The sequence below is a fragment of the Falco naumanni genome, chromosome 4, assembly GCF_017639655.2.
Source record: "Falco naumanni isolate bFalNau1 chromosome 4, bFalNau1.pat, whole genome shotgun sequence".
NCBI lineage: Eukaryota > Metazoa > Chordata > Aves > Falconiformes > Falconidae > Falco > Falco naumanni.
In genome coordinates this window covers 64,613,315-64,632,214 of record NC_054057.1, presented here as the reverse complement: position 1 = coordinate 64,632,214, position 18,900 = coordinate 64,613,315, and the positions used below count along the sequence as shown (strand labels likewise).

General features: G+C 57.4%; 2 protein-coding genes across 2 annotated transcripts; both read right to left on the bottom strand.

Moving 5' to 3' along the window:
• Positions 1-1,449: 1,449 nt before the first annotated feature.
• DAPK3 (death associated protein kinase 3) lies at positions 1,450-8,026 on the bottom strand. Its single transcript, XM_040590210.1, has 9 exons — positions 7,965-8,026; positions 6,462-6,605; positions 4,466-4,826; positions 4,130-4,259; positions 3,929-3,977; positions 3,745-3,771; positions 3,494-3,646; positions 2,878-2,923; positions 1,450-2,664 (listed from the first exon to the last, which is right to left on the bottom strand). The coding sequence occupies exons 2-9, from the start codon at positions 6,521-6,523 to the stop codon at positions 2,122-2,124; spliced, it is 1,371 nt and encodes a 456-aa protein (XP_040446144.1). The 5' UTR covers positions 6,524-6,605; positions 7,965-8,026; the 3' UTR covers positions 1,450-2,121.
• Positions 8,027-8,160: 134 nt separating this feature from the next.
• Positions 8,161-17,344, bottom strand: EEF2 (eukaryotic translation elongation factor 2). Its single transcript, XM_040591346.1, has 15 exons — positions 17,217-17,344; positions 16,246-16,460; positions 15,400-15,581; positions 15,103-15,314; positions 14,091-14,269; positions 13,610-13,715; positions 13,184-13,297; positions 12,856-12,994; positions 12,221-12,416; positions 11,779-12,037; positions 11,364-11,471; positions 10,907-11,260; positions 9,872-10,054; positions 9,651-9,783; positions 8,161-8,787 (listed from the first exon to the last, which is right to left on the bottom strand). Exons 1-15 carry the CDS (start codon positions 17,217-17,219, stop codon positions 8,594-8,596), a joined length of 2,577 nt encoding a protein of 858 aa, XP_040447280.1. The 5' UTR covers positions 17,220-17,344; the 3' UTR covers positions 8,161-8,593.
• Positions 17,345-18,900: the final 1,556 nt, after the last annotated feature.

The window sequence follows — 18,900 nt, the reverse complement described above, 5'->3', positions numbered from 1 at the left end:
AACTGTTGCGATAGGATTTCTGTACATCCTTTCACACGCTGGCTCTGGTGATGAATCAGCTCTGCAAGAGCGTATCAAATGCCCAGGACTCCGGCAGAACCCACACCCCAAAGCCTCTCCCCGAACACCAGATCCCAAGATGCAGCGCCCAGGGCTGAGGGCAAAAGCCCCCAGCCCCCCAGCCAGGCTCTGGTGTCCCCCACCATGTCTGGAGCCCTCATGAGCCACAGGAGCTGCACCCTGAGGCTGTGGCACAGATCCTGCTCTGCCCTGGGATGCTGCCACCAGCCAGGTAGTCACGCCGTCACCACTGGATGCCAAGTGCCATAGCCTGGAAAAACAGGGCAGACTAAAATTATCCCCAGACCCGCGTGCCCTGTGGGTTGGGATGAAACCTACACCCCATGGGACGTCAGTGGGCAGCGGGGGCTGCCCCATGGCTGGCACAGACGGGGGCATGGGGCACGTCTCCTACATCCATCTGTGTCCATCTCATTGCTATCCCAGACCCCTGGGGAATTGCAGGGGAAGCACTGGAGTGACAAATAAAGTTTAAATTGAGCAAATCCTCTCACCCGGAGCTCAGCCAGAGGAAAACCCACCACTGCCCCTGCTGTCATGGGGGCTGGTGGGCCAGAGAGACGCCTGCCATCTGCTGGGATTTGGCTGGTGATTCCCCCAGATCAAATTCAGCTGGATTTTGGCTCCACGGCCACAGGAACGTGGGCACCCAGAAACCCTGCGGTGCTCCAGGCAGAAAACCCTGTCCTGGACTCTCACACACGCTCTGGAGAAGGCAGCAGTTTGGGACCTTGTCATCCCTGTCTCCATCCCCAGGAGGCCAGGGGTGAGGGGAGGGGGTCCAGCACGGGCTGGACCCCAGTCCCAGCCACCAGCTGCTCTCCTGTGCATTCCAGTGATGGCAGAGCCCATCAGCCCTTCCTGGCCCAAATAATATTGAGGCCAATTCCTTATCCACTCTGTTCCCATGTGAAATGGGATCTGGCTGGTCCCCTGCAAAAGGGAGATCCTTGGGGAAAAGGGTAGGAACTCCACAGACACCCTGGGACCTTCCCCACACCCAAGGGCCTTCCTCAAGTCCCAGGGAAATCCCCAGATCCCATAGACCTTCCCCAGTTCCCAGAACCATCCCTCAGCCTTCCCTGAGCTCCCCAGATGTCTGAGGCAAGAAGGGCTGGGGGCTCCCCCAGCCTGGGAGCACCCTGCAACCCATCCCCTGAGTCCCTTCAAGCTCGCATGGACCTCACCTGCACTGGGGCTGATAAGACAAAAAAAAAAAAAAAGCTTTTCTCCTCCCAAATTAAGGTAATCACTCGAACAGGGGCACAAACACCATCTGGAGGCACAGCAGAGGAGCTGTCACCCCAGAGCGCGTTCTCATTCCCTTCCCACCACCCATCCTCCCACTGTAGGAGCCAAGGCGGCCACCCCGGTGTACGGAAACTTTTATTTTGTTAAAAGGGGGAGCACCCGGTGGGACCGAGGGCTGGGGCAGGGAACAGCGGGGTGTGACGCCCTGGTGGGAATGGGGGATGGCCAGGGTCACCCATGGGGCTGCAGCATGTTTGGCCACATGGGAATCAGTCCTCGGTCATGGCTCACACGTGGCAGATGCTGAACTGCTGCCAGGGTTTAGAGGAGGGGTCTCCCCACCAAACCCCCAGTCCAGGGGTCTCCCCACCAAACCCCCGCTCCAGACAGGGTGGTGCGGCAGCTCAGAGACTCAGGCCGCAGGTGGGACAGGGAGAAGTGGTCTCCAAGCACTGCGGCAGCGAGGGGGAGAGCAGGCAGGGGGAGCATGGGGAGCATGTGGACGGCAAGCCAAGCAAGAGCTGCACGCAGGAAGCCAAAACCCAGGCGAGCACAACTCAAGCCCCCTGAGGCAGGGGTCTCCAGGAGGCGTAAGCCCCCAGCATGCCACCATAAGCCCAGCAGAGCCTGGGGATATTTACCAAAGGCTGTCGGTGGGCCGGCTCCTCGGGCGAGCAAGGGGCAGAGCCACCGAGGCCCCTTCGGCGCTGCCTGCCGCTGTGGGTCAGCCGGGGGAATCGGGAGGGACCCAACCCAGCCCCAGGGCAGCCGACCTCAGCATCGACCCAGCTAGCGGATGCTGCCGTCTCCCTCGCTGCTCTGCAGCTTCTCCCGCTCAATGGACCACACCAGCTCCTGGACAAACTTCATCTCCGAAGCCACTTGCTTGGCCAGCGCCTCATAGTGGTTCTCCAGCTTTCGGTAACGCCTCTTGAGGCTGTTGGCCACCTGCACCACGCTCTTGGTCTCCTCCTGCGCCTGCTTCTTCAGGGCCTCTGTCTTCTGCAGCTCCTGCCGGATCTGGCGGAGGTCCTGGCTGATGCTCTCATTCTCCTCTTTGTACCACGACTCCTTCTCCTCATAGATGGACAGCAGGGCTTCGATGTCCTCCTGGAAGGACTTCTTGTTCCTCTCCAGCTCTCGCAGGCTCTCCTCGGCTGCAGCCACCTCCTCCATGACCTTGGAGAAGCGCTCAAAGTTGATGTATGTGTTGTTTGGCGGCATGCTGGAGTGGGACTTGATGGTGTACTCCTTCAGACGCGTGGTCTTCAGCCGGCGGCGCTCAGGCTTCTTGCAGTTGTCTTCATTGCGGACATTCCTCCTCTTGATCACCTAGAGAGAGGGACAGCCGCAGGTGTGGGGCACAGCCGGGACAGCAGAACCCAGACAGGCTCAGCACCCCCAGCAACACGGCCACCAGCAGCACCAAACCAGCCCCACCTGGGGCTTGGAAAAGAGCAGTGGAGAGCTGCCAGTGCATCAACACCTAACCACAACCTCTTGGATGTTTGACACCCAAAAAGTGCCAATTCTTTGAGTCCTCACCTTAATCCAAGGGTGTTCCAGGCTTTGAGCAATGGTCATCCGCTTCCTGCAAAGACAGTGAGGCTGAGATTGAGGGGCAGAGGCTCTGCTGCCTCCTTCCCTGTTAAAGTCCTGGAAAAGCAGCTCAAGATCCTATCACCTTTGGGGCACGGATGAGCCCAAACAAACCCCCTGTACTCAGAGGGCGCTCCAGACAGGGGCCGCATCCAGCCCCCACACCCTCAGCCAGCCTCCCAGGAGCGAAGAAGAGCCCTCAGGAACCTCCCGACCGATGGCCAATGGGTGCTCCAGTCAGCCCTTGGTCCCTTCCAGACCCCGTTCCCTCCTTTTCAGCTGAGCTGCTGCACCCTCAGGGTGATCCCAGAATTCACCCCATGCCTAGGGGAAAGACTTTAGTTTCCAGATGTTTCACAACACCAAATGTTACAAGCAGCAGGAGGGAAACAGGGAGACAAATGGGATTTATAAACAAGCAGCACAACAGGGATGGGCAAAGGCCCTCTGGGCTGGCAGCAGGCAGGAGATGGGGGAGCCGCCTGTACATGGAGCGGAGCGTCAGGTAGGAGGGACCAACCCTCTCCCAGGGCAATCCCCAGCTGTGCTCCCTGTCTCTCACTTGGGGTCCTTGACGAGCAGGCGGCGGATGAAGTCCTTGGCCAGCTCACTGGTGTTGCTGAAATATTCCTCATCGAAGTCGTAGTTGACAGCAGATATGTTGGTCAGGGTCTCTTGTTTCGTTTCCCCCAGGAAGGGGGATGCTCCGCTCAGCCTGCAGCAAGAGTGGGATGACACCCCAAAAAGGCAACAGCCCAAGGCGGGGGACTCACCCTGCAGAGCCCACCTCCCCCAGACTCCCCATATACTCACAGGATGTAAGTGATGACCCCGATGCTCCTGGAAGAGAGAGGAAGATGAGGCTGAAGCCCCGCAGAGTGCTGTCAGTCCCCTCTCCCTGCACTTTCAGCAAGAGGGGAGACGTGCCAGCATGACCGCGGTCCCGGGGACCAGCTGCTGGTGCCACTGGAAGGTGCTTGGAAGGGGACACACTCACCACATGTCAGCCTCCAGCCCCAGGGGTTCATAGTTCACAATTTCTGGGGCTTTAGAAGGAAAGAGGGGAGAAAACAGGCTTAGTCTGGGGGAAAGAAGCTTGCCCCCATGGACAGCCAGGCTTTGGGCATCTCCTTAGGATTAAGCCAAAGCTTTTGGAGCCCAGAGGAGCCCCACAGGGATGCCACCAGCCAGGACTCACCTACAAACTCCGGAGTCCCAAATATATTCTTGAATTCATTCCCAGCTTCAATCTTGTGGGCGATCCCAAAGTCGATGAGTTTGATGCGAGGGTTTGGCACGTTCTTGTCCAGCAGCATGATGTTCTCTGGCTACGATGGGAGAGGAGCTGGTGTTTACCCCAACATGCCAACCCGTGGGAGCCCTGTGCTGCCCTGGGCACCTCTCCTCGGAGGACAAGACATACACCTCAAGTAGGGAGAGATCCCAGAGCCAGCCCCACCGCTCCACAGGAGCCTGGATACCCGTCCCTGCTCCCCAGATGCCTAGCTCAGTGTTTGCACCTCCCAGACCTCACCTTCAAGTCGAAGTGGGCAATGCGCTTGGAGTGCAGGTAGTGCACCCCGTCCAGGATCTGCTTGAGGAACTGGGTGGCCTCCTCCTCTGTCAGGGACTCCTTCTCAGCCAGGAAATCAAAGAGCTCGCCGCCTGAGACCAGCTCCAGGATCAGCACCACATCTGTCTTGTTCTCAAAGATGTCATGCAGCGTGATGATATTGGGGTGCTGGATCTCCCGCAGGATGTCCACCTCCCTCTCGATCTCCTCCCGGCTCACGCCCCGACGGCTGGATGACAGCCTACGTTTCTTGATGAATTTGGCTGCATACTCCAGACCTGTTTTCCTCTCCCGGCACTTTCGAACAATGGCAAACTGGCCGCTGCGGGATGCAGGGAGGAGGTGAGGAGAGGATTTCCCACATCATGTGTGCTAGCGTGTGCTTGGCAGCGGGGCCAGCACCAGCATGAGGATGTGGGATGCTGCATGCAGGGACACTGCGCTGCACAGGAGGACACATGGTTTCCCCCAGCACTGTCAGGAATCAGGGTCCTCCCACACGCAGCTCCCATGCTCCCGGCACACTCCTGGGGTTTACACACCTTGGCACTGCCACAGCAGGCATGTAAACCCCAGCACTGCCCGGGATGGAGGAAAAATATTCCTCCCAGGGATGCAGCAGCTGCCGACCCTCCTTGGGCTGTTTGGGTGCTGCTGTGACTGCCTGGCGGGTGGGAAATGCCATTGTCCCTGTTTCCAGCCAAAAGCCCCCGGGCTGCTCCCAGGAGCAAACCCTGGAGCCCAGTGGCCCTTGGGGGACCATAAAGCTCCAGCGGGGAAGGGCTGAGGTGGGGAGGAAATGCCTGAACTAAGAGGAACTGGCAGTTCAAAGCATGCTTGCGTCAGGGGCCGGGGGGAGGCAGGGCTCTGGGCATCGACAGGCGCTTCAAGGGGCCAGGGTCTGACAATACCAGCACCACTGCTACAGCAGGATGTCGACCCTTGTCCCTCCCCATCCTGGCTGAGCCATCCACGGCCCCTCTGCCGGAATGCCCAAGTGGCCCTCAACACCCTGGGACAGGATCCATCCCAGTCCCCAGGCTTCTCCCCACTGCCCTGGCCATTGGCCATCGCCACCAGCACGTGGTGATGTGCAGTCCCTGTCACCACCCACTGTCACCAGCATCTGCACATGCCCGGACCTAAGACACCTTTATACATCCCGCGGATCACAGCTGTGGGCACCCACAGGCCCCCCAGGGCAGGGACCAGCCTTGCCCAGGTGAGAGCCGACCCCCAGACACCGCATCCATCCCCAAGGCTCACACCAGACCACAGCTACAGCGCAGCCCCAAAGGGGAAGCAGACCTGGAACAAGGCCCTGGAAAGCCCTCTTAAAAAAAAAAGAGATAAAGCCACCCAAAAGGTTTCTGCTGTACAATTACTTCCCAGTGCCCAAGGAGGAGCACCCCCAGGGTCCCATGGTGGCAGCAGACCCCAAGTCCCAGCCATGCCGGCATGGGGCTGGCGCGGCAAGGCAGCGCTGGAGGATCCAAACCCAGCCCACACTCCCCCCACTGCCACTGCCTTTGCATCCCGGATGATTAAATCCCATCTGCATGCAGTGATTCACCCCCACATCTGTCCCGCAGGCGCAGAGCCAGGCTGCAGCGACCAGGAAGGGCCGGAAGCCACCAGCACAGGCCCGGCAGCCCTGGCCAAACCCAGACAGGACGGGAGCTCCGCAGGGAGCTGCTAGGCCTGCCCAGATATAGAAGTGAGCTTAATGTTAATTAATGACTTCTCCTTTTTAAATAAATAGCTGCCAGAGGTACCTGGCTCTCAGCACAGCCCCCAGCCCCACTGCCTGCAGGCAGCACAGCTGTGGCACAGGGGATGCCACCGGCATGGGAATACCACGGGGGCTGCAGCAGCCGGATGAAGCTGCTGGCCCAGTGCTCGGGGAGGGGGTGCAGCCACAGAAGCCCCCCAGAGAGCGTGGCGGGATGTCACTCACCTGCCCAGCTCTTCCCCCATCTCATAGAAGTCCTCCACGCTCTCCTGCCGGAAGGTGGACATGGCTGCGGGGCCCTTGTGGAGCTGCAGCCGCTCCGACCCTGTAAGCGGAGGAGGACGCTGGGGAGCAGCCAGCGATCAGCACCTGCGGCACCAGAAAAGGGGGTTTATGCCCCGGGAGCTGCACGCCAACAGCAGCACAGCTCGGGGCTAGGATGTGGCACAGGGACCCTCTCCCCACAGGGGGACACAGCAGGGAGCCCCAGAGCAGTGCAGCCCCTCGGGTGCTGTGCCGTGGGGCAGCTGGGGCTGAGCTGCAGATTCATCCTGGGGCTGCCCCCCAGCCTCATCATGCCCCAAGGCCCATGGGAAGCCCCTGCCCACCCCAGCCCCAGTGGTGATGTCCTGGGGGGAGAGAGGAAGGAACAAGGGTGGTGGCTGCATGGGCCCCATGGCTGTGGGCCCCACGGCTGTAGGCCACGCTCAATCCCAAACCTCTTGGCGCTGCACCCAGTGACACCAGACTGGTAGAGGGACCCCTGACCCAGCCAGCAGCATCCTGCTGCCCCCATCCCAATCCCCCACAGCCCTTTCCTGCCCAACACCCCGTCCCTGCCCCATAGCCCCCAACTCCACAGCCCCCTCATCCCAATCCCCCACTGCTCCTCCCTGTCCCACATTCCCCAAATCCCAGCCGCCCTAATCCCTCACAGCCTCTTCCTGCCCCACAGCCTCTCCCTGCCCTATAGCCCCCAAACTCTGATCCCCCACAGCCCCTCACTGCCCCATAGCCCCCAATCCCTCATAGCCCACCACCCCAATCATCCATAGCCCCTCCCTGCCCCACAGCCCCCAAAACCCCAGCCCCCCTGATCCCTCACAGCCCTTCCCTGCCCACATCCCCCCCACCGATCACCCATAGTCCCTCCCTGCCCCACAGCCCCCAAACCCCCAGCCCCCCTGATCCCTCCCCGCCCCACAGCCCCCAAACCCCCAGCCTCTCACACACAGACCCTCCCTGCCCCACAGGCACCAGCCCCCCCAATCCCTCATAGCCCACCCCCCATCACCCATAGCCTCTCCCTGCCTCACAGCCCCCAAAACCCCAGCCCCCCAGATCCCTCACAGCCCCCCAATCCCTCACAGACCCTCCCTGCCCCACAGCTCCCAAACCCCCAGCCCCTCACCACCCCCTCCCTGCCCCACACCCTCAATCCCTCACAGCCCCCCCGATCACCCATAGCCCCTCCCTGCCCCACAGTCCCCAAACCTCCAGCCCCCCTGATGCCTCACAGACCCTCCCCGCCCCACAGCCCCCAAACCCCCAGCCCTTCACAGCCCCTCCCTGCCCTACAGGCCTCAACGCGCCCCTCATCCCTCCCAGCCCCATCCCACCCCTCACACACCCCCAAAATTCAAACCGCCGCCCCTCTCCCATTCCCAGAGCCCCCCAGACCCCCCTCCCTGCCCCACAACCCCGGCCCCACAGCCCCCACGGCCCCACCTGGGCCGCCGCCGCCCGCGTCGCCGCATTCCAGCACTGCCGCTGGCCCCGCCCACTCGCCGCACGATGCCCCGCCCCCAGGCGGAGCCGGGGATTGGCTGGCGGGGCTGACACTCCTCCCACACGTAACGCGCCGAGCCCGCCCCCCCGCCAGGGGGCGCCCGACTTCCCGGCAAAGCACCGCAACGCACACCCATCACCATTATCCGATTTTATTAATTCCAGTGGCACTAATACAGGCGGCGATGGTCACAACGGACAGTCACACTGTAGACGGGCATCTCCCCCCCCCTCCCCGTTTTGCATCGATTTACCCCATCTGGGGACAAACGGAGAGCATGTCCCCTCCCCTGACCTTCTGCATTAACGCTTTTGAGTCAAATAAATACAGAGTTGGGCAAGTCTAGTGGAAATGTTTTAGTTACAATGGCAAAGATGAGTCATGTGCAACACAGAAACCTATAAGGCTTTTTTTTTTTCTCTCCTCTCCTCATTTAAAGTCTCAAATTGCTATGAAACTGATTAACAATGCAAAGAGATGGTGGGCACGGGCATCTACCCCTTTGCATGGGCATTAACGCTAATTAATTAATCTTTTTTTTCCCTCCCCCAGAGTCCAAGGTGTTTAATTAGAGTTTGTCAAGGAAGTTGTCAAGGGCAGGGATGCCTTCCTTCAGCCCTTTGCGCTTGCGGGTCTCAGCCACCACCTGGCAAGGACGGCTGGTGCTGTCAAAGGGATCCCCGGGCAGGATCTGCCAGTGGTCGAAGACACACTGGGGGAAAGCCTGGCCCCCCGTGTTGGACCTCAAATCCGCTGTGAAACCTGTGAGGAAGAAGAGAGAGGGTGAGGCGGATGGGGAACAGGCATCATTCAGCATCACCACCCACTGATCCCACACCCCGTGGTGCTGCTGGCACAGGTAGGGCAGAGGAAGCCAGAGCAGATGCCGACACCAGTGCAGCTCTCCATGGGATGGCCGGGGAGCTGGGGCCAGAGAAGCCCCATGGCAGCCTCCCAGGGGGCTGCTAGAAAAAGGGGGGCAGCCTTCAGGCAACGGGGCAAAGTCATGGTTTTAAACAAGAGGGGAGATTCACACTAGACGAGGGGAGATTCACACTAGACGAGGGAAACTTTTTTATGCCAAGGGTGCTGAAGCACAGGTCGTGCTGAGATGGTGGATGCCCCATCCCTGGACGTGTTCAAGGTCAAGCTGGACGGGGCTTAGAGCAACCTGATCCCACTGAAGATGTCCCTGCTCATGGCAAGGGGATTGCACTGGATTGGCCTTTGAAGGTCCCTTCCAACACAAAGCATTCTGTGACACCACTATCTCCTCCCAGGTAAGAGGAGACAGGATAAGAGGAAACTGCCTCAAGTTGTGCTGGGGGAGGTTTAGGTTGGTGTTAGGAAGAATTTCTTCATCAAAAAGGATGTCAAGCACTGGAACAGGCTGCACAGGGAGGCAGTGGAGGTCACTGTCCCTGGAGGTATTCAGAAGACGCGTGGACATGGCACCTGGGGACACGGTTTAGTGGTGGCCTTGGCAGTGGCGAGTTCACAGTTGGACTCTAAGGGTCTTTTCCAACCTAAATGATTCTATGACTCCACAATTGTTGTGGTCAAACAGCTGGACCAAAAGTATCTCTCTCCCAGGAGCTGCACAGGCCCAGGACCAGCACACTCACCAAAGGACTCATTGACAGGCAGGTAGGCCTTGACCACGAACATGGGGGTGCCAGCCACCTGGGTCTCCTCGAACACATGGCCACGCTTCCTGTTCAGCACACCATAGATACCACCGACCACCTGCTCGGGGCACTGCAAAGAGAGAAGTGTCAGGACAACAAGCCACCCTGCTCACGTCTTCCTCAACCAGGATCTTCCAGGCTGAGCAGAGGTTCCTCACCTGGATTTCCACAAGGTAAATGGGCTCCATGAGCCTGGGCTGAGCAGTGAGCACACAGGCATACAGGCATCTCCTAGCAGTGGGAATGATCTGCCCACCTCCACGGTGGATGGCATCAGCATGCAGGGTGACATCATGCACATCAAAACGCACAGCACGCATGTTCTCCTCACACAGGACCCCCTGGAAAACCAGAGCAGAGCATCAGTCAACACAGTGTTGGAAGACAGCTGGCATTCCCTACCAGAACGCTCTGGTTGTCCCTTGGAAGCAGGTCACCAAGACCACACCTGGCACACCAAGGAGCCATTGGCACATCACTTCCTTGTCCAGGACCTACAAATCAGCTACTCCTGCCTGCCATCACCACTGCAGCTCCTCAGGGAAGGCTTCATGCACTGAAACCATTCGTACCAGCATCTCCACGCAACAGCCCCAAGGTTCATGTCAACAGAAGCCCTGACACATTTGTGAAGCTGCAACCCCAGTATTAGGCCAGGAAAAGTAGTTTTTCCACATTACTGGGACAAAAAGAAGAACTTGTTCACATGTATCTTCTTGAGACTGAAACTAACTTACAAAAACCCCCTTTCCTGTTGTTGTTCCCAGTCTATCTGTTACCTTGTTACTCTGGAGTCACCTCCCATCTAGCCCTGACAAAAAAATATTTGTTAAATAAGGCCAGATCCTTGCTGAGGCTCTCAAAAGTACCTTTTCTTTTGATGCCAGCTGTATTATTCATCTTAATAGTTCCTGTCCCTGCTGTTGCATTTTGCTCTCTGAGAACACTTTTTAAATTTTAAGTACATGCTGCCATGAGTTTCTCTGCAGTCCTGGGCAAAAGTTTTTTTGTCTTGAGCTGGAGCATCTAAACTGATACATCTTCACTCCAGCTGTCACTGAGTTTTATTTATCCTAAAAGATACTTCTGAATTATAAATGTTGCACTGTGTGACAGTTGTTCTGAAATGTCTTTGAGAAAAGGCATGCAGCAGCCCTTGATGACAATGACCAGAGCCAGGTGCTGCCCCTTACCTCCTTCGTCGCCCACTGGAAGCCAGCCACCACGCTGTCCTTGATCTCATTCAGGTACTGCACTCCCTTGGTGATGTCGGTCAGGATGTTGGGGCCAGTGCCATCGGGACCAAAGCACCAGATTTTCCTGGCTTCAGTGACATCCCACTCGTACTTCTCAGCCAGGTACCGAGCTCGCTGCTTCAGCTCCTGGCGGGCAGAGACCTCACCCTTGTCAATGTCTTCGGCCAAGCCGTCTGGGAAGGGCCGGGCCTTCATGTACAGCCTGTTGTGTTTGTTGGGGGACTTGGAAAGGCACATCACATTGGATTCCTCGCTGACAGTCTCACGGTAGGACACAACAGGATCTGATTTCTGCAGTGACAGAGCAGAGAGGCGTAAGCCACCTACCAAAAGGCAGCTCACCAGGACAGCCGCTCAGAGCTCATCAACAGCTCTGCCACTGCAGGCCCTCTACCTTAATAGGAATGCACGCATGGTCCTCTTCCAGATCCTTCAAGCAGATCTCCAAGTGCAGCTCCCCAGCACCAGCAATGATGTGCTCCCCAGACTCCTCAATGATGCACTGAAAAGACCATTTACACAGCAGGTGAAGCTTGGCTGCAATGCAGCAAAAGCTCTTGCACATAAAACACTAGCGACTGTCTCTGATTCTTGTCTTTGACTCATAGAGCTTACTTTTAGATGATTTCTCCACCAATCTGGGGTGAGTCAGTACCAACCCCAAGCACTCATTCTGGTGGGACTGGGAGCAATACTTAATTCAAGACTATTCTGCCAGCATCCCCAGTGCAATCACGACCAAGGCAGAAGCCTCCTGTGCCAGCAGGACCAGGACTCCTCCTGTCCCCAAAACCATTCTGGACATTCACCTGCACCATAGGGTCAGACTTGGCAAGACGCTTCAGTCCCTCTACCAGCTTGGGCAGGTCAGCTGGGTTCTTGGCTTCCACAGCCACACGTACAACGGGGCTGACACTGAACTTCATGACTCTCATGTTGTGAGCATGCTCAAAGGTGGTGATGGTTCCAGTCTTCACAAGGAACTGGTCAACACCAACCAGACCAACAATGTTTCCACAAGGCACGTCCTCAATGGGTTCAACATAGCGGCCCATCATGAGAATGGTCCTGGTGAAAGAAAGCTGTTTTAAGGACGTTTGGAAGAGGAGGTCCCACCAGGCAGTATCCTGGAGTTCAGCAGCAGACCTGAAGCCCACAGCCAAGCTCCCTGTCTGGCCTCAGATAAGAGATTCAAGAAGAGTACCAGAATCACAAACGTGAAGCACAGAGCACACCCTGGCTGGGACTGACCTTTGAATTGGCTTCAGGTACAGATCCTCCTTCTTGCCAGGTGTGTAGTTTGGTCCCATGATTCTGACTTTCAAGCCAGTTGAGACCAGACCAGAAAAGACACGTCCAAAAGCGTAGAAACGTCCCTTGTCAGAGGTTGGCACCATTTTAGAGATGTACATCATCAGGGGGCCTTTGGGGTCACAGTTCTTAATACCTGGCAGGAAGGTGAGAAATCAACTTAGTTCAGTATTACTTCTAGCATCTGGCATACATGCCCTGTCCCCCCACCCACCCCCAAATCCCCACACGAGACCCGCAGCCACACTATCTTCCCATCCTGCTGTTGACTTCTGTCCAGACTGCTGGCCAGCACAGAGACAAAGATCACATCACTAAGAGATGTTTTAAACAAATGCAGGCTTAGCCTGAGCCTTTGGCATACACCCTGGCTACCCTCCAGTTACTTAACTAGCTCGGTCCTCCGGAGTAAAGCTGTGAGGTAGTAAGTTTGTTTGATCCATAGCAGAAACAGACTCAAGAACTACAGCAGCTTCCAAGCTGTGTACTTGGAGAATGAGGTGGCTACAGGCATGCTGGAGTGCTGAGCACTTATGTGAAGAGACACCTGGCAGCAAAGCAGCAGCTCATCATACCTATGGCAGCCTCATCATCAGGGGGTCCCTCGTAGAGCAGCTCACAGCGGTACTTCTGGGCTGTGACGGGAGAAGGCAGGTGAATAGTGATCATCTGCAGCAGGGCATCTCCAGCAGGCAGCCACCGCCTCATCACGGCCTGAGCAGAAATCACAGGAGTCAGACCCAGTCAGATCATTCACGGCCTGGCAGTTAACCTGCCTGTGCTCCCCCAACATCCCAGCAGCACCCTCCTACCCAAGCAGGTTTTGTAGCTGCTTAGTAAGCTCGCAGTTAGAGCAGTACAACTACTCGCCTCCTCCCCACAGGCGATTCAGACCAATCTCACCTTCAGCAGGGGTTTGCCCTCTTTGTCCTTATCTTCACTGTCAAGTTTGATGTCCAGTTTCTCAATCAGTTTAGCCGCCTCCTCTTTCTTGAAGTTCATGATTGCATCGAAAACCTGGAAAAGCAGCAGCAGGTATGAATGTTACCAGTGACCCAGTTTGAAGCAGCAGCACAAATGTCTCTAGAAAGACTCTCTGTTCTGGTTCATCATGCTGCTGAATCCATTTCAAGGCTCAGACACATACTTGCCTGCACAGTATTTACTACCAGCCTTCCTGCCTGCACCGAGTAACAAGATGTGTCAGATATTTAAATTTCTTCAGTCAGACGAGTCAGGTCAAAGTGAAGAAATTTTCCATCATCACACACCGTAACCAAGCCACAGAGCATAAAGGAACCAGCCACAGCTGAACACTAAGGAACTCACCTTGAAGATGGGGTCAAGGATGAGCTGGCAGAAGGTCCTGGGTAGCTTCTTTCCATCAGGGCTGGTAGCAGATTTGCTGAACTTGCCAGTAGCAGGATCAAAATATCTAGAGAAAGAATCAAGTCAGATAAGTATTAATGCCCAGCTCAGCTACAGAAGCGTGGCTTGTTCTACTTCCTCAGGCCAGAGAAAAGAGCTGATGAGTAACAACCATCTTCATGCTTTTCCCCATCACTCTCAGGTTTTCAGAACTCACCAAAACACATTTAACTCATGTTGCCAACTCACCACCCCCTCCCCATTTATCTGTTTCCCATACTGCAAAGATTTCATAGGAAGCAGTTCTTTTGCTAGCACATGCACCAAGACACTGAGACAAGTGACACAACCACATCCCCCCTCCTTAACCATCTTCTACAGCATCATGTCGCAGCAACACAGGGCTGATGTGGAATTAAGATCAACAGCCAAGATTCCTCACCTGTCTCCCCACAACTTCTTCATCATGTCTTCTACTTTCTTGGCACGCTCAGATGGATTCAGCTGGGCATCACCCTTGGCAGCAAACTTCGCAACATACATTTCAGCAAACTGTTTCAGAGTGAAAGCCCAGCCATGCAGGCCAGAACCAAAGCCGACTGTACCAAGCACCGGATCAATCTGAAAGGAAGCAAACATGAGAGCTGGGTTATAGATGAAGAGCCACAGCTCTTACAGCCATGGAGCATTAAAGCAGTCAGCCTACTGCATCCCAAACACCACCACTCGAGTACAAAGAGTTTGAAAATGGAGCTTCAGGACTATGTGACTCTTGCATGAGTTCTGTGACAGCAGTCATCTCTGAGGTCCAGGGACAGCCTGGCCCACACCCCATCATTTTAGCTCTGTACCACAGAACTGGACTGGTTTTTCTTCACTTCAACCAGCTACGCACTCAGACAGCTCAACAACCACTTTGGTTTGTGCACAGGTAACATTCCCATCCTTCACAGGGAGGCTCAGCAATACATGAAAGCCTGCAGCACTCAGGAGAGTGCTCAACGGGAACAAAGCACAAGCTTTTTGTCAGAGCCTCCAGCCAACAGCGCCACTCGCTACCCAGGAACCCAGCAGGGAGCAGTGCTCGGAGCATGGGGACTGGCAAACACCTACTGGCCTTCCACTGCAGAAGGCAGCTGGGGGGGATGCTGTGCAGGAGCCTAGGATCTCACACCACCCAACATCACAGATATTATACAGGCAAGAAGGTGTCCTATGAAACAGCACCCTTCGTAAAGGAAGAAAACATTGTTGTATTTATAGCCTCTACTTGCTAGAGCCTTGAACAGATGATATTGGAGGAAAGCTAGCAAGAGCTCCAAACCAGCACAAGCATCTTCATCATTCTGCTCTTGCTTCTCCGCTTGAAACAGGAAAGAACAACCACGGAGACAACTGCTCTCTCTCACTAAAGGGGATTATTTCAAACACAGCATTCACAGCCTCCCACCTACCATTATATTTCCCATGGGGCCACTTTCTCCTTCTCCATATGTGGAGATAATAACGTTCACATTTTCCACTATCCGCTGGAAGGTCTGGTACAGCTCTTCTGGCTCCAGCTGCAGCTCCAGCAACGCTCGGTCCATTTTGTTCATCATCAGGACAGGCTTGATCCTCTCAGCAATGGCCTGACGCAGCACAGTCTCTGTCTGCACACACACGCCTGCCAAACACAGGGGAATTAGTTATCCTTGTCTTCAAACTCGCCCAACATACACTCCAGTTTTACACGACTGCAAAAACCTTACCAGAGACACAATCTACAACAACCAGGGCACCATCAGTGACACGAAGAGCAGCAGTGACCTCTGATGAAAAGTCCACGTGCCCAGGAGAGTCAATCAGGTTGATCAAGAAGCCAGAACCATCCTTGCTCTGCTTGATGAAGGCCAAATCATTTTCAGAAAGCTCATAAAATAGGGAAATAGCTCTGAAATAAAAGAAAAACTACTAAAATTATTATTTACGTTACCCCTCCCCAGTGCTTAGAAGCATCCTTTTATCCCACACAGATGGCTGCCCCTGGGCTTAAGGATTTCCTGAAGTGTATTCCTGGGAGGCCAGTGTGGGAGATAACCAGGAGTGCAGCCCTTCCTACGCTCTTCTGAACCCATGCAATTAGAAGTGCCCACACAGGGTTCCACTTCTTTCAACCAAGGATTTCTGCTTTTCCTACCAGGCCCAACCGCCTCTCATCCCTCTTCACATCCCTCAGGGTCCTCAAACCACCCGTGGTAACACAGCTGCCAACACTGCCAGAGATGCTCCCAAGACAATCTCCACGCCACATTAGCAGGACTCTGGCAGACACCCGCCACATCCAGCAGCCCCAGTGCTAAAACAGAAGACTGAAGCTCCCAGCTGCACATCTGTTTCCCAGTGGCCACCAAGGTAGTGCTCTATGAAGCCAATCAATACTTGCTCTTCCATTTAAGCAATCCTCACAAACAAGAGAGGAGCTTCTGAACTAGACTAAAGAAATCCTGATGCCGTCTTCTCTCACCTTGCAACCAAACCAGTGGAAGACTCAAAGCCCCCCCTGCACTCAGACCATTCAGCAGGAACACTGGGGTGCCTGAAGGGAGGAAACTCACGTTGATTTGATGGTGATGCACCGTTCCTGCTCATCCTTCCTTGTGTCGGTGAAACGGGTCTCCCCCGCACGGGCAGAAGCAATGATACCAGCTTTGCATACCAGAGAATCAGTCAAGGTTGATTTGCCGTGATCAACATGGGCAATCACAGACATGTTTCTGATGTTGGCCTTTTTGTCCATGATGGCCCGTATCTGGTCTACTGTGAAGTTCACCTTGAAGAATGAAGGGGGGGGGAGGGGAAGGAAAAACAGGGTATGAGAAAGGGCTTTGGTAGCTCTAAGAAGCCAAACCAACACCACAAATACCTGCCATAGCCACACTGGCACCAGTTCTGCCCATGCAGCCAATGTCACAAGACAACCCACAGTAAGGGTACGGCAGACAGCGGCGCTGCAAGCAGAGGGACCTGGGGTTGCAGCACAAGCCCCCAGCGCGCTCCTCCTCCACCCCAACGTCCTACAAACCGCGGAACGCTGCCTTGAGCCCAGCTCTCCCGAAAAGCGAGCCCCCTCCGGGCGCTGCGCCGCGGCGGGCGGTGACAGCCCGGTACGCCCGTGCCACTGTCTCCGCCTGAGCCGCAGCGTTACATAAGGCACCCACCGGCCGCTGCAAGGCCCCGTCCCCAACGCCAACACCGCCCCGGTGCCACATCACGGCCGCTCGCTACCCCCCCGCCGGCCAGGCGGCGTGCCGCCAGGCCCCACCAGCACCGGGAGGGGAGGGCCCGCCTGGGACATGGCGCAGGCCCCCGAGCCCACCCCCCAGCCGGGCAAAGGCCTTGAACCCCCCGGGGACACTCCTCCCTCCCCCCGCGGCACGCTGGCCAGCCCCACCCCTCTCCCCTCAGCAGCGGCCAAGCCCGGCCCGCCAGGCCCCCGCCATCGCCCCCCGGCGAGCCATCCCCAACAGTGTGGCGAGCGCAGGGCCCGCTCAGCCCCCCAAGGCAGCGGCAGGACGCAGGGCCTCACCATGGTGGCGGATGGCGGTGGATTCTCCGGGGCGGGGGGGTTACAGCAATGGCGGCGGCGGCAGCCCTGTCTCGCTGGCGAGCGCAGAGCGGGCGGAAGAGAACGCTGACGTCAACCGCCCCCTTCTTATACGCCGGCGCCGGCCGGGGGGCGGAACCTGCGCAACCAGTAGCCAATGCGCATGCGCTGCCTCGCCTCTCTGGTCCGCAGCGGCCGGCAGACTCTATGGTTGCGAAGCTATTCCGCCGAGGCGGGACCACGTGGCCGCTGACTGGGGCTGCACCGGGGCCTGCGGGCAGCTGGGGACGGCGGCTCCCGCGCCGCCCCGCCGTGGCTTAGCTCGGGCCGCAGCGCGGGGGAAGGTCCTTCCTCCCACCCGCTGCCGGTAACTCGGCTGGGAACCGGCCCGGAGGGACCGGGGTCGGTACGGTCGCTGAGGACGGTGATGCCCGGGGCGGCGGCGCTGCCAGAGCGATGAGAGTCCCCGCCGCCGGCCCCAGCAGAGCCCAGGAGGCGGTAGGGCAGAGCCCGATGTCAGCCGCGGCCCGAGCACCTGTACCGACCGCCGTCGGATCCTGCCAACGCCGCTCGGGCACCGCCGCTGCCCGGTACGCCCGGTGCCCCCTGCCCGCCCCGATCCCGCAGGGTCCCCGCGTTGCGCATGCGCCGGCCGGCGCGGCCGTAAGAGGGGCGTCGGCACTGCAGCGCCCCCTGCTGGTCGGGAGGAGCGCGGCGGGGGCCCCGGCGGGGAGTGTACCGGGGTAAGGAGCACCCGCAGAACCCCGCACCCTGCTGCGGGCTGCCGGCCCCGGGCTGCTCCCGGGCAGGAGGCCGTCATACAGCGACAGAACTCGGGCAACGATGTGTCCCCGCCTGCCCTCATCGCCCCCGTACCACATCTCGGGGGTCCCGGGGGGGTCCCGGGGTGGGCGCACGGTGCTGCTCCGCACACGGGGCCTCATCCTGCAGCCCCGGACTGTGCTGCTGGGTCCCTCTGGGGAGCCCAGCGGCCCACCTGCTCCTTGGGCCACAGCGTGGTTCTTTGTGCTGCAGCAGGGCAGAGACCAGGATAATCCTGCCGAAGGGCACGGAATGTCTGTGCCAGGCCAAGGAAGACCCCACACGCGATTTCAGGACAGTTTCTTCCAACCCAGCGTGGGAAGGAAGGGCCAGACTCCTGTCCAATTGTCCCAGCAAGTTGGGAATCTCAAGCTCTGTGCGGTGAAGAGCATTACCAGAGTTAGGAACAGGTCAAAGGGAGGTTATGTGCAAGGACAGAGGGACCCCAGACAGGAGGAATGTAACCTCCATCTCCACAGCATAAATATTTTGCTGGTTTTTCCTTCTTTTCAGCACCGCAGGAGGCCACTGCTCCACCTCCATTGGCTGCAGCGTAAGAATGCTCACACAAATCCAAGCTGCTCTGTCCCCACGCCACCTCGCCTGGCAGCTGTGGTTGCTGCCAAATTCTCTCTGCACATCCCCAGCCCACATGTCCCTTCCACTGGTCACAGGCAGGGACTGGCAGGATGGTGGTGGAGCTACACCCAGGAGAGATTTGGCCCCCTGCTCTCCTGGTGTGACAGGATGAGTTATCAGCTGTTGGGGTTTCCATAGCAATCGTTTGAATTTTTAGCACCAATACCGGCTTTTGCCAGACTAGAAGGGAACACTGGGGAACCTG